Genomic DNA, 15,518 nt, shown 5'->3' on the forward strand with positions numbered 1-15,518 from the left:
CCCACCCGATCAACTGGTGCATAGGAGCGTTCAGGGTTTCAGCGCAATCGTCCTCGCTGCGTTTCAACATCGCGGAGTAGCACTGATTTCGGATTGATTGGTACCCCAGTCGCGGAGTTAAGTACACCCCTGGAAAAAATAGTGTCCCAGAAATAAATTAATTAATTGCCTCGGCCATTTTGTATTATTTGGTACATGGCCACCTAATGCTTCAAGTGCAGCCCAAGTGACTGTCGCTATATCCAGCACGGGGATTTCCAGGATAATTATCGTGATGGTGGTAGGCGCAACGCCTGTAATCCAGCACTGTGAAGCGCCTTAACCCTGGATTTCCAAAAGAATGCAGTACAGGGTAAATGTAGACTCCACTCATCCCATCTGTATGGGATTGAGTATTTTCTCTGGGTTCTCCGGTTTGTTCCCACGTGTAAACAGCTTGATATATAGAGGACCGCAGAGCTAATTGTTGGTGCTGGCTCACAACGTGGTCACCTTTTCCTACTTGTCTGTGACTGCTCGCGCCTCTGAGTCGTTCTCTCGATTGAAGAATGATCGACTACTGTGTGGGTTACAAGTTGAAATTGTTATTACCATTACATTTGGCAAACAACACTTTCGACTCTACTCTTTGGTTCTATCGGTAAAGTCATGTAGAAAGAAAATAAATTAAATAATAGAATACGACGTTTCGATTGCAACTCAAACAATCGTCATCAGGTAGAAAATAAACCTAGTAAACTTAGAATTATAATGCAATACAACACAGAGTCGGCTAACACAACAGTCAACACCCTCTGTGTGTCTATGTGTGTCTCTCTCTCTGTGTGTCTCTGTGTTGTCTCTCTCTGCTTGTGTGTCTGTCTATGTGTCTCCGTGTCAGTGTTTTGTCTCTCTCTCAAATTTAGCAATCTTTGGAAGAACGTAATCAACCAGGTAGGGTGTTGACTGTTGTGTTAGCCGACTCTCTGTGTTGTATAGCATTGTATTTCTAAGTTTACTAGGTGTGTCTTCTACCTGATGACGATTGCTTGTTTTGCAATCGAAATGTCGTATTTATTTTCTTTCTACGTGACTTTACCGAAAGAACCAAAGAGCAATTCCCGCAGTCACGAAAGCTTCAAATCAACTTTCGACTTTATTTAACACTCGCATTTGAGAGCCATTGGAAACAGCATGAGCTCAGGCCAAGCAAAACATGACATGTTTGACGACGATGAAAATAAATATCACACTTGATACAACGCCTGCTGCAGGATGGAGATACTCATGACACTCACTTTCAACATGCAAAGTATGACGCAACACTCACAAGGCAGTGCTCAAACTGATGACAGCATATATACAACACGTGCGTAAGCTCGACAGAGTGTAGGCATAGCATGAAATAAGCCTTCAAAAACACACACGAGTGATACGGCAGCTGCATTGGATGTACAAACTCGGAACAGGTAAGGTATTACACGACCTTTAGAAAACTCAAGACACTGGAGACAATGAAGACGTGACCCTCCTCAAGGTAACCATCACAGCACCAGACAGTAAAGGTCGCATAACCGCCTCAAGGCACTCAAAACACTAACGTCGGTCACTCTACATCGTAGTGCCGAAACACTCGTGGCAATATATTGAAGGTAGAACATAAGATAAATGTATGACACTTGGGATGCACTAGATACGCTGGAGATGTTTGTGACACCCAGATGATAAATACACTTGGGACACCACACTCAAGGTGCCGCCACTTGATGCGTAGATTTGGGACGCTCGGTGCAGATCACTCAGTATACAAGAGTCCGTGATGCTGGAGAAAACCTAGACGCGGGGGACATTTATGGTGCTAAAGGCACAACCGTGAGTCAGAACACGCTCCAGTCAGACTCCAGTAGGAGCTCAGACAGGGGCGGTTTCTTCATTAGGGCGATTGGGCGACGCACCACCAATGTCATTCAACCACAGAGTCACGCTAGCCGTCACTGTCAGCCTCTGGATATAGTCCAATCAGCGTCATGTCACGTTCTGTGGAGTACCGCCTCTTTTTGGGCGATTTCACTACGGCTGAGAATCGCCCCGAGTGGCCCCATAGACTTACATTCAAAGATGTTTTTTTTCGAACGGGGGCACTGCAATGCATTCTCTATGGCTTCCGGGAGGGCATGCACTAACGTGCTTACGTCATCATACGTGCTAACGTCATCATACGTAAGCACGTTTCATCCAACAATATAATTTATCACCACCTAGTGGAATCTTTAATAAAATAAACTTGAGTGGTTTGTTTTAATAGTGAGTATATAAACAAACAAGATGTATTGTAAGAGTCACTTTATTTTTCATTAATATTAAAGAAGTGAAGTTGCCTTTACATGCTTAAGCTGTTAATTTATTCATTGCATGGGTGGACCTTATCAATCATCCAGACATTTTCCCCCCCTGAGAGATTTTGCAGGAGCCGCCACTGAGCTCAGACACTTTCGTGGTTGGTGACAGCGGAGGTTAGGGGTCAAATTCATGAATTGATAGCTTGTGAAAAATAGGAGTGGAAACTTTCATCCACATCGTCGGGGTTCTCCACAAAAGGAATGCATTAGGGGCTGTCGATAAATGACGTCACGCGATTTTGGACGATTTTTTACCCCCCCCCCCCTTCGTCACACGGCGTCACAAATAGTCAGACCCCCCCCCCCTCAAGTATGACGTTAAAAAGCCCTGCCCCCCCCAAAAAAAAAACATGCTTCAAATCGCTTTAAACTATTGTCATTGTAGTGCGTATTTAATGTGGCGCTGCACTCTGATGTTGTAGGAGAAGACATTTATTAAAAAGTATATTTAATTAAATAGAACGTGTTGTCTATATTTATTAAAGTTGCGCATTTTAATGTGACGTCACATTTCTCACCCCCCCCCCCCCCTCGTCACACATCGTCACAAATGTCTGACCCCCCCCCACCCCCTAGGTGCGTGACGTCATTTATGGACGGCCCCTTATCTAACTGCTGCTTTGCAAAGGGGAGAACAATGCATAGTGGGGGGTGGGACTAGTGAAGAAGCCAGAGTAAGGGCTAGACAGTAGGGATCACACCACAACATATCTTGGTATGAGCGGTTGGGCAGTTCCGGTAGATTTGTGCGGGTACGGAAGCGATGCCACGAGAGGCGTGGCGTGGGAGCGGACGTGCTGTTGGTAGTGCCGGTGTAACAGGCCGTAGTATACCCCCAGGCCGTAGTATACCCGGGGTTAAAACGGCCTAGGCTAGATTATACCCGAGTATATTATAGCCTAGGCCAATTTATACTCTGGGGTATATTATGGCCTCGGCCAAATTATGCCCCTCTAGGCCAAATAATACCCCCATGATAGTAATAGTGTTGAGCGATATACACATGAATTACTAAATTTTTCCAACATTTTATTTAAAACTGTAAACACATAGACTTTGATTGCTTCAACCAGAGAAACTTTAATAATAACCCTAACCCTAAAAATGCTTCAATTGATCAAATTGAGATTCTTACTGCCATTTATACGCTTTTTATATATCGATTGAAGTTCGTTGTCGGCTGTTCTCTGTATGGATAATTGCCTTTGAACTTTCACATGGGGCATAGTCTGGCCTGGAGGGGTATGGTCTGGCCCAGTCTAGTTTAAACCCCCGGGTATAGTTTAGCCTAGAACACTTTATCCCCCCGGGTATACTCTGGCCTGGGCCAAACTATACCCGGGTTTAATCGGGGCAGGGGTTGTTTTAGCCTGTTACACCGGCGCTCTGCGTGATCAGTGAGTGCCACCACAACCGCTAAGTGGTGGGAAACTGTCAAAAAGAGAGCGGTAGATAATGTCTCTGTAAAAAAGTAATTGGTTATTATTTTCGAGGCTGCTTTTGCCTGGGTAAAGCTCAAAATGTTGCTTAAGTTCAAATGAGGAGATTCATATTGCAGCAACAATAACAACGCGTGCTTTTCCCTGTTGTCACTCTCCGTTTATTAATTATCAATGCGAGCATCATTGTTGTACCCCCTGAGTGCAAAGGATACAACCCAGTGGTCACACTGAGGCTATATGTATTAATAATATTACAAATATGACATAGAAAACAGGGGGAACATGGACATGGAGTAGGGAGAGAGGGGGTAGAGAGAGAGGGGGGGGGGGGGGTAGAGAGAGAGGGAAGGGGTAAGGAGAGCAGAGCGTGAAATCTTTTGTGAAATATTTCATTTAAAAAGGGGGGGGGGTTAACATAAAGCAAAGCATAAAAAAAATGAAATGATGAACGAAGCAAAGTGCCGACTACACCGAGCATCTTCTTGTTTCCCCTGATCGTAAAAAAAGGTTGTATCGCAACTGCAAACCTGTGTTGCAGCTGCGAGGTTGCGTCTAAGTGTTGTGGCTCTGTCGTGGACGTTGTGGAGCTCTCTTGCGCTGGTTCTTCTCCGTGTGGCTGCGTTAGATTCTGACATCGAGTGGAGATGGCACTTGCGCACTGTGGGACGTGGAGAGTGGCCAGCTCCTGCAGAGCTTCCATGGGCATGGAGCTGATGTCCTGTGCCTCGACCTGGCTCCATCTGAGACTGGAAATACATTCGTGTCTGGGGTAATCCGGCAGCGTTGTCACGACACCCACACAGCCAGCGACTTCCCGGTAAACGTGGGACGTTATTGGGCCAACATTAGCCAATGTTGCATGTTTACTGGCTTCTATGGAGGACCTGCATGCTTAAACGTACCACGAGTTATCAAACATAATTGTCAAACAACATCACCTAAAGAAACGACTTTGGTTCGATTTCTTTCTACAGAGATTCTCCATTTCAAGGGTTTCCAAAATCCATTCACTGCATTCCCTCTTATATCGCTCTCTGTTAAATCATTAAATGTATCTTCTTCTTCTGCATGAATTAGGTTTTTATTTAGCTTATTAAATGATACACATTTAAAATGTAACCATAAGAGGTTGCATGGACAACTAGCCTATACGATATAACGAGAAGTGGTTACATTTGTTGTAAGACTTTACAAGTAGCATGACATAACGGTGATAAACGTTATTCAAAGAAACCCCCCGCGAGATCAAGACGGCCCTGTAACCAGCGCACAGTTATTTCACTTCTACTCAGTGTGCCTGGAGATTTGACAGCTTGAACCCCATAGCTTGGCAATATTAGACATTATTATTTTAAAAAATGGGTATATTATACATTAAATATTACACAATATCATTCCAACCGTGAACTAAATGTGCCCAAATTACATAGAAGTACTTAAGATTAAAATAGTTTCTTCAGTTTCAGTTTCATTTATTTGGTATAGCCCTGTGAGGCATTCGGCTCTTGAATCGCGTCCAACCGCAACAAACAAAAAACATGAAAAAGAAACATCTTAAAGTGACGACGCGCAAACAGAAAAATCCAAGAAAAAACAGCAAAGTCTTCCAGAAAAAGCACCATATACCAACGCTGTGCAAAAATCCCAGTGGGATGCAAGTCAAACAACAACCACAAGACAACTAGATTAAAGCCATCAGTCTAACTCTGTACTACAACAAACAAACATGGCCAAACAGTGGCTTCCCAGGATCTCTCGTTTGCAAGTACCATTGAGGTTGAATAGGATTGCAGTGTTGTGTTCTGTCCGAAATTGGATGTAAATCTCAAGCTATTATCATGGTTAAATCAGATAAAAAGAAACATACCGATGTGCCTAAAGTAGAAATGGCTTAATCAGTGCAGTTTGCCTGTTATGACATGGATCAGAATACTAGGAGATTGGCAAAGATAGAAATGTGATACAGAAACTGAAATGCGTGCAAATAAGTATGGCGTGGTGCATGCTAGAGATTGCACTGAGAATCAGAAAGAGGAATGGATTGTATAACGTATCAAATTGACGTTTAAAGTAAGAGGAGTTGAGCCGGGCCTGTCGCTAGAAGGCATGGGGGGTCTGTGGTCGAGACGAATGACAGACTGGCAGCCAAGGGACGGAGCTGTGATGTTAGCTCGTGTGCAGGTGCTGTTACATCACAAACCATGATAGATGATGACAGTTTAAACGGGACTTTATCGAGCAGTGGATTGATCGTGGCCGAAGATGATGATGGTCATGACAAAGTAGTATATTGTGAATGACAGTGGTGTTAGCCCTAAACAAAATCAGTGGTTCTTCCCCATCCCCATCCAATGTATAAACTTCTAGAGAGATGGCAGCAGATAGGTAGACAAGAGATAGATACACAGACGGGAAGTCCAGTTGTAAGATGACAATATGCATTTTGATGAGATGTATTCAGGAGACTGAAGACAAATAGGAGAGCTTTTTCAGAAGGAGTAGGAAAAAAAGGAGAGATATTATATTTAGAAGAGACACAAATGAACGCAATGCTCCTTCTTCATAGCACTTAGACATAAAGAAGGGTCATTGCCCTTCTTACCCTTCATCGCCCATGTGGAAGAGCCAATAACCCAAAACGTCCCCTGTTATATATATAGACTGTATACCACCAGGTGATTTGTTTCATTATCTGAGCAGCAGAGTTTGTGCGACTCCAATTTGCACTGGTGGATCTGTGTCCTTGGTTGCCCATGACCTGGCACTGTGCTTCACAGGGCTGCGACAAGAAGGCAATGGTGTGGGACATGCGCACAGGCCAGTGCGTGCAGTGCTTTGAAACGCACGAGTCTGACATCAACAGCGTAAGGTCAGAGCTGCGCGCTGCGCGGGGAAATCTACGCACCGAACGGGGAAATCTACGCGCCCCACGTAGAGCACTGTGACATACGGTATTCCCTCGTTACTCACGAGGGTGCTGTCCGCGATTTTGGCCATCCGCAAATCGCATCGGGAACTCTACGCGGCTGCATCGAGAATTAAAGTGGTGAGATAAAGTGATGCGATAAAGTGATCAGATATATGATGATATTTGTCATATTTTTTAATAGCCTATTAACATATTTATTTCAGGCAAAGAATTAAAATGATGGGTCTTCAAAGGCCAATATCATTATCCGTCAAATTTGCTCTTCAAGAGCATCTCTGGAATATACCTCTCACGAATAATAAGGGAATGCTGTCAGCACTGCCCGGCCACATGGGCAGGTCCAGTTTCAGGAGATGCTCTTTGCGGGTAAATTGCTTTGGTGGAAAAACATTTTATTTTAGTTAAGTACACGATTTCATTTATTTCCAGGAAGAAAAATGCATCAATTTATTTTGTGTGGTTGTGCTGAATACATTGGCAGTCCGGGCCAAAACGTAAACCACATCTGGGCCTGCGCAGTACGTTGATGGAACGTCCGTTTGAGAGCCGATTGAGCCACAATGTTGCAAATTGGGAAATGTTTTCTACGTGAGTTTTACTCCATAACTCTAATTCGCTACATTTGTGAGTAGTTGAATATCAAGGCCATGGCCTTGAGCAATTGTACGAATGCAATTGTCCAGAATTGGCAGAATATGCTTTTTGGGTGGACATTTTTTTTATCACTTGACCATCGGTTTCATTTCTTAAATTTCCATCATTTACACCTATCGATAGATGACAACATTCAAATAAAAAAAATTCGTGTTCACGTTCAGTGGTGTTTAGAATTATTATATAATCTCTTAAACTGTTCCTCTGAAGAATGTTATGTTGTTCTGCTTGTCCAATGGCCTTTTGGTGTCAGTCATCTATCATCTTCCCAACATGGGATTTGCCATTTCCTGATTGACTTAAATCGCCAAAAATGTTGGCGCTTGTTATAGATTCGTATTCTCAGTTATCTTAGTTCAGCGATTCTCAATCAGTGGGAGTAAGGGTGTAGGCTGCAACATGGATACTGTGCAGGATAAATATTGAATGTGTGCTAGGTACGTCAGCACCACGCTCCCACGACATAACACTCGAATACACAACGTGAAACACAACCAAAGAATTACCAAATCGCTAAACACTATCAAACAACATGTTATAACTATCGATTTAAAGCTTTCGTGACTGCAGGGATTCATCTTCTTGGTTCTTTCGGTAAAGTCACGTAGAAGAAAAATAATAAAATAATATTGTGTTTTATTTTTTATTATTTTCCTTCTACGTGACTTTACCGAAAGAACCAAGAAGATGTTATAACTAAACATACAAAAAAACAGAACTCCTCAGAAGACTAAACAACAAACAGACCTGGTAAGCGTCTCAATAACAGCAGACCTCTTGCTGATGTAACCAACCAACACAGTAAATAGCTTGGGCATCACATCAAACATGAGGGTAAATTTCTCAGAACACATCATCTCAAATCACAGAAACCAGACACTACTATCTACGCACCATCAAACGCATAGCTTCATACATCTCCATTAGCAACAGGCCATCCCTCATACATGCATCCGTGACATCTCGGCGAGATTATTGCAGCTCACTATTGTTCGACATACCTCAAACACAGCGACAACGCCCACAAATCATTCAGAATAATGCCGCTAGACTAATTTTCAACCTCCCGAAATCATCTCACATCAAACAAACTGTAAAAATAAATGTACACCGGTTCCTAATCTAATGTAGAATACACTTCACAAATACATCATCTTACCATGCAAAGCAACACACAAGCAAGCTCTACCTTGCACCAGAAACCTCATGCAGATCAAGCGAAACAGCAGATCACTTCGCCCCCCCAACTCAAACACTCCCCCAGCCATGAACAACTAAACACACGGAACCATGGGGGACAGATCTTCCTCATTTGCAGCGCCACACCTTTGGAACAACCTCCCTGAAGCAATCGGCACACTCGACTTCCATCACGACAACTCAACAACGCTTCTCTTCGCACTTGCATGCAACGACGAACTCACAACCACAACCTGCTTGATTGTTTTTATATTTTAAACAACCGCAGATAGTTTGTAAATAGATATGTATTTTTTCCCATCGTTGAGAATCTTTTTCATGTTATGTAGAGTTTGAGTTTTCACGTTGATGATGGCGTTTTGAGTGGCAGATTTGTGCCAGCAAGGCACCATGCATGTAAACTAAAATAAAATTCACTTCACTTGACTTACTAACTCAAATTCATTTTAACACACAATATAAAACATATGCCTTACTAACACAAAATAATTTAACAGACAACATAAAACACATGGCTTACTAACACAAACCACTCTTATACACATCATGAAACACAACCCTGACTAACACAAACCATGCTAGGGGGCCGTCCATAAATGACGTCACGCACCTAGGGGGGGAGGGGGGTCAGACATTTGTGACGATTTGTGACGAGGGGTGGGAGGGGTGGTTTGAGAAATGTGACGTCACGTCAAAATGCGCAACTTTAAATAAATATAAACAATAGAATTGTTGTAACAACACACATGTTTGTACATTCTCTTTATAAACTATTTGATTATTTAAATTTACTAAGGTCACCTTTTATTTATTCCATGAATGAGAATTTTGCTTCTCCATGGGAGAATGGAGAAGCATTGTACATTTTTTGAATGATTGTTATTAAACATTTTGATTATAATTATTCTACCAGGGCTTTTCATTCTGTGGAATGAATATGTGATTATAAGAACTGTACTCTCCATTTTGCTTCGTTATACTACAAAGTTTCAAGTATTGTTTTTATAGTTATAATTACTTTTAATATTTTATAATTATAAGAGAATTTCAATATAATATTCTGAACATCTGCAGTTTTAGTTAGACGTTGAATATTTTTAATTGAATTTTATGCAAAATTTCAGCTATCCAATGCCTCCTTTTTAATACATGTTTTCTCCTACAACATCAGAGTGCAGCGCCACATTAAATACGCACTACAATGACAATAGTTTAAAGTGATTTGAAGCATGTTTTATTTTCAAAATGGAAATGTGGTTTTGGGGGAGGAGGGCAGAGCTTTGTGACGTCATATTTGAGGGGGGGTATGACTTTTTGTGACGATGGGGGGAGGGGGGTAAAAAATCGGCCAAAATCTCGTGACGTCATTTATGGACGGCCCCTTTTAAATACACATCATGAAACACAACCCATTTTAGGATCTGCTCCGTAGGCGATTTAAACACACAATGCGTTTTTTGTCCTTTTCTCTGTAACAGGACTTATTTATTTAAAGCTATTTATTTATACGCGCGTGTTTAATTTGGACTTCATTCGAATGATCCCACTGAGACTGCCTATCCTGAACATGCCCAGTGACCTCCGACCTGACCTTGACCTCCTTAAAATATTTCATTTTTCGAATGTTTTTGTCGCCCATTTTTCTGCTTATTTCTACAACGCAGTTGTTCAGAATCTGCTTAATCTGCATAATGCACCAAGGCTGAGATCTCTTTTTACACATGTTTTGTTTAGTTTGACACCTGCAGACAGAGAATATGATGTCAATGCCGCACCACCCCTGTTGGACTAACATTAGTGGTCCGTAAACCATTGTCTTCGTGTGTCTGGCAATGCAATGTTGAAACAACCCTCGCCAGACTCTTTCCCAGTACAATGAGGATGGAAATGCCCCCCCCCCCCCACCAGTACTGCTACAATCAGTGTGGTTTGCCTTCTAAATAAAGACCACCATAACGTCTCTCTCCATCCCTGCAAAACCTGTCCGGCGGTCCATGCATTTGTCAGAATGTGATGCGGGGCTGCCTGCGGCACGATCGCTCGCCTCACTCGGCTGTACGTGCGGGACGCCACCCCCTAGCCCCGTACGCGTCACCATCTTTCCACATCACTCATCGGTTGGCAGATGGAAGATTTAGCCAATCACTTACAGTTGGAGGTTACTCAGCGCTTACCTTCGAGGCTCCCGCCAGCCCCCGTGGGGCCAGCTCCAGCTCCCTGTGGCAGCAGACTGTAATGACGCGGCGTGTTGTGAGCGATGCTGTCAGGGGAAAGGCTTTCTTCGTTGGCTGATTATAACCTCACACCAACCACGGCGGTAGATGCCGGGGACTCCGGCCCGGTGCAAGGGTGCTGGAAAAGTCTTCCCTTTAAAATAGTGAATTAGTTAAATCAATTCACCAAATAACTTAGGTATATAACGTCTAAATGAGCATGTGCGAGAGGCCCCAAGTGGACAGGCGTCTATGACATCCAGTACCTGCACTAAAACACACATTTAGAGTACACACACATACACATAATCATCAGGTATAGCATCATCAGCGTCATTAACATAAGCAGACGTAACGCTAATTGTATCGTCGTCATTCATCGTCATCCATCTGGGATTTGTACAAAAAAACCCTCAACTCTGTTTCACGACACGGACGTCCTGAAGGGAGATTGGTGCCCGGCACGAGAATGTGGAAATTAGCGCCGTGGCTCGGGCCCAGCTATGCCGATGAGTGCCAGCGGTTCACCACAACTGTCACGGGACGTTCTGCTTCCTTGTGGGCTCCACCCGTAGTTTGCAAGGCTAACAGGCTAATGGACTAAAATCGTTGTTTTTTGTTACTTATGTGAAGAGATGATTGTAAGTCTATTTTGTATATAAATATATATTGAGAAAGAACACTCTGTCTTCCCCGTCCCAGATAGGAAGGGTGTATTAGCAGGTGGGGGAAAGTGCAGCCCAAGTGACTGTGGCTACCTCCATCACGAGGATATCCAGGATTATCGTGATGGTGGTGGTGCACGCCTGTAATCCAGCACTGTGGAGGTTAGGGTTGGTGGTTCGCATACATTTTGGGAAACTCCCTTCCTGAGGAGGTTCCGTAACCCTGGATTTCCAAAAGAATGCAGTGCAGGATAAATGTGGACTCCACTCGTGCCATCTGTATGGGATTGAGTCTTTTCTCTGGGTTCTCCGGTTCCCACATGTAAGCGCCTTGTTTGTGGATTGCACAAATGTTGAGAATCTCCCTTGCCACGGGCATCCAGAAAAATGTGAACTCCACCTGTTCCATCTGTATGGGATAGAGTGTTTCCCCCTTGCACACATGGGCTTTCTCCAGGTGATCCGGTTTCCTCCCCACATGTAAACACTCATTAATTGGTTGATAGCCCCTTGATAGGCATGGCTGCCGTTCCTGCTTTTCTGTGGTTCCTCCTCTCGCCTCTCAGTCGTGTTTTTATCTCTCTACGAGAGTGAGCGAATATCGTAGGGCGCATTAACCAGTTCGAATTACGTCTCATTATACGATACCACACACAGAAAGAGAACGATGGGAGACATTCCCCACTTTCTTGCTTGATTGGCAATTATTATGGCGTCGACAGGCAAGGGCGCTGTTCTTCGCTCGGTCGGTGTTCCACATTTTGCAAGATCGGACTTGCCAGTTGTTTAGCAAGCCCTTAATTTTTGATGAAAAAAAAATATATAATCGTTGGAATGCAAACATTTCGTGGATGATGGACGCTTGTGTTGCGCCCGAAACGTCGTGATTTATTTTATTTGATACCTACGTGACTTTACCGAAAGAACCAAAGAGTATGCTGAAAGCGGTGGAAATATTGTCGCGCGTCACTGTATGACGTTCATCATCACTATCAGCATTGCGATTGTCGTTGTCGGTACGTCATCGTCAACAGCAGTGGCTGCAGCAGCATTGTCATACTGCACGCTGCGCTTTGCCATGCGGTCTTATTCTGGCGGCGTCTCTTCCTGCAGGTACTACCCAAGTGGAGATGCGTTTGCCACAGGCTCGGACGACGCCACGGTAAGAATCAATATCTCGAGGCCATTAAACATTATATAATGCTCTTTGGTTCTTTCGATAAAGTCAAGTAGGTATAAAATAAAATAAATTAAATCACGACGTTTCGGGCACAACACAAGCGTCCCACCTGATGACGGACGCCTGTGTTGCGCCCGTAACGTCGTGATTTAATTCATTTTATTTTCTACCTACGTGACTTTACCGAACGAACCAAAGAGTATGGATCCCTGCAGTCACGAAAACTTCAAATCTAGATTTACTAATGCGTTTTTTCCCACTGGTTCGGGTGGATGAAGGGAGTTTATATTCGCACGAAGCGAGAGTCCTGCCAATACATAGTGCACTTTATAGGCGAGGGTTGGAGGGCTGCTGTTGGTGAGGTGTAGCGTGCACAAAGTGGTCCTCTTGGCCCAGGGGGTGGTGTGAATACTAACAGGAGAGTATGTCAGTTTCTATCAAACTGCCTTCTCTGTTTGAAAGGATAACTTGGATTTTTTGTATTTTATTATCACAGATACCAAATGCAGGCCTGAAGGCATATCATTCAAAGTGGCCAGGATATACTGAGAGTATGAGTGATAGTGTATACAAATACAACAACATATTTATATTCTTGGTACTTTCGGTAAAGTCACGTAGAAGGGGAATAATAAAATAATAAATATATAAAACAATAAATTCTCACGACGTTTCGACTGCAACACAAGCAATCATCATCAGGTGTGAAATCCCTTCTACGCGACTTTACCGAAAGAACCAAGAATATGAATCCCTGCAGTCACGAAAGCTTTAAATCAAAACAACATATTTCTTGGATTGGTTATGAAAACCTGTGAAGGCCAGTTCACTTGTTCAAATGTGTATGTTTGAAAAGCAGGCAAACCAGATGGTATAACTTTCGACCTCGTCAAAGGAGCGAGACCAATTATCGGATTAAAAATTAGTGCTCATGTTCAACTAAATGTTTACAGAGTAATTAAATTCTGTAATAATGGGTTGATGCCACATTCGTTATTCGATTAAAAAGGGTATTCAAATTGACTTGAAGATCTTTGTGAACTCAATTTTACTTTAAAAAAACCTAAGAGGTGACAGCACAGGGTCGAGGAAACATTTATCTATCCTCGATCACAAAGATACCCCGTATAGCCTTAACAGACTGTAGGGGCAAGTGCTGCTAGCGATCACCTATGAAGGCCGGAACGGTACACGAGGGGGTGGGTGGCTAGCACCACGCCCCATCGCCTTTGACTCCCCAGTGGCGATGTTTACGCACTGCACCAAGTGCTCATTTCAGGCTGAGTCGACCTAGGGGAGGCCCAGGACCGGTTCAGATAATCGTCACTGGTGTTGGCCGTGAGCGGGAATCAAACCCAGGTCGCCAGGTTCATAGCGCAGCGCACTAACAGCGCAGCGCACTAACAACTACACTACACTACTGCTCTTCCACTTACATTCCTCCACGTACGCTTCTCCACGTACGCTCTACCACGTACAATCTGCCATGTACATGCAATGTGAAGACCATATGACATGCATGCAAGGCATGGTGGGAATTTGTGCCTCCCTGCTGTTTGTGAGCACACCTCTGAGTGCTATTAAACATCATCGCTTCCATCCTGTCGGCAGTTTGCTGTTGTGATGGGGTTTCTCATCATTACTCGAACGTTTTGGATTGGAATATATACTTAGGGCAGTTGTTGAAGATGGATTGTGAACAAAACATGGACACTGATGCGTGCGTATTTAAGCGTGGAGAGGTGCACGTTTGGAGTTGCAACGAGAGAGACTTTTTGACTTTTGAACAACTTTTATTGCTGCCAGCAGCAACAGCACTGGAGGCGATTCCGATAGGAAACACACAAAGTCACCAGCAAACTAATAATCGCTATAAATCCACGCGCTGTGGCGCTAAATGCATCGCGCACAACACGAAAGAAAAGTCACGTGGTGGTGGTGTTCATCGCGCACGCCGCGGTGACGAGCGAGCGCTTTAGAAGGTGAACACGAGGGTGCCGTCCACGCTGGTACAGAGAGGGGCTTGTCTGGCTCCCCAGCGTTCGAAGAAGACGCGCTGCACATCACCGACACGTGTGTGGTACGCGTGCTCCAGCCGGAGCTGCGTCTTAAGCAGGCCTCTGAACACTGGAAGCACAGAGCAGCCGTCAGTGTCACCTTGCAGCATATTTTTCCTCGTTCTGTACAACGAAGGAGAAAGATGAACACGTGGCTGAGAGAAGAGACACAGTGAGTGGGCTTGGGCCAGAGCACGTCGAACAAAGGGTTGGATAGAATAACGACAGTGTGGCAGCCGAGGGAGGGAATTCTCCCGAGAGGACGTCCACCACGGAGATGGAGCGATGAAACAAGCTGTTGGGCAGGTGCTCGGTGCATTGTTACGTTGCAGCACCGTACGAGATGGTGATGGCTTGTAGAGTTCTTCCGTCAGTGGATTGATCGTCGCTAACGATGATGATGATAGAAACTTGGGGCAAAGAGACGATGGGGGGAGTTGCAACGTTGAGAGTGCAGGAAAGAGGATCATAATTCGTGTGTCCTACAGCATGGATGAAAACTCCATCTGGTAGAACACATCCTGATCCAGTGCCTCCAAAGCATTTAGCAGCTTCAGTGGCCAAGGGTGATGATCATGAGGTCGTCACACTCACACGCACGCACCCACTCTGACGCTCACAATACAAAAGTCACCTATGTAGCCATTAACAGGCGTTTGTGGTCATTGCTGTTAGCGAAAACCTGTTAGTACATCCCCGGCACACGAGTGGGTGATGTGGTTAGAACCCCAGTCCTGATTTTCACACGCGATACTGCGTACTCGTTTAAGGCCGAGTTAACTTATAGGAGGCCCAGGACA

At 44.1% G+C, this 15,518-nt stretch overlaps 1 protein-coding gene across 1 annotated transcript in view; it reads left to right on the forward strand.

Annotated features, from left to right (window-relative positions):
• The window catches only part of LOC144736506 (guanine nucleotide-binding protein subunit beta-5), a 68,845-nt gene that overhangs the window by 29,903 nt on the left and 23,424 nt on the right, over positions 1–15,518 (forward strand). Inside the window, exons 6-8 of the mRNA XM_078619051.1 lie at positions 4,446–4,589; positions 6,598–6,689; positions 12,595–12,643. Coding sequence (XP_078475177.1) covers positions 4,446–4,589; positions 6,598–6,689; positions 12,595–12,643 — 285 coding nt within the window. The remainder of the gene's footprint in view (positions 1–4,445; positions 4,590–6,597; positions 6,690–12,594; positions 12,644–15,518) is intronic.

Source organism: Lampetra planeri, chromosome 3 (assembly GCF_965212315.1).
Source record: "Lampetra planeri chromosome 3, kcLamPlan1.2.h2, whole genome shotgun sequence".
Classification (NCBI taxonomy): domain Eukaryota; kingdom Metazoa; phylum Chordata; class Hyperoartia; order Petromyzontiformes; family Petromyzontidae; genus Lampetra; species Lampetra planeri.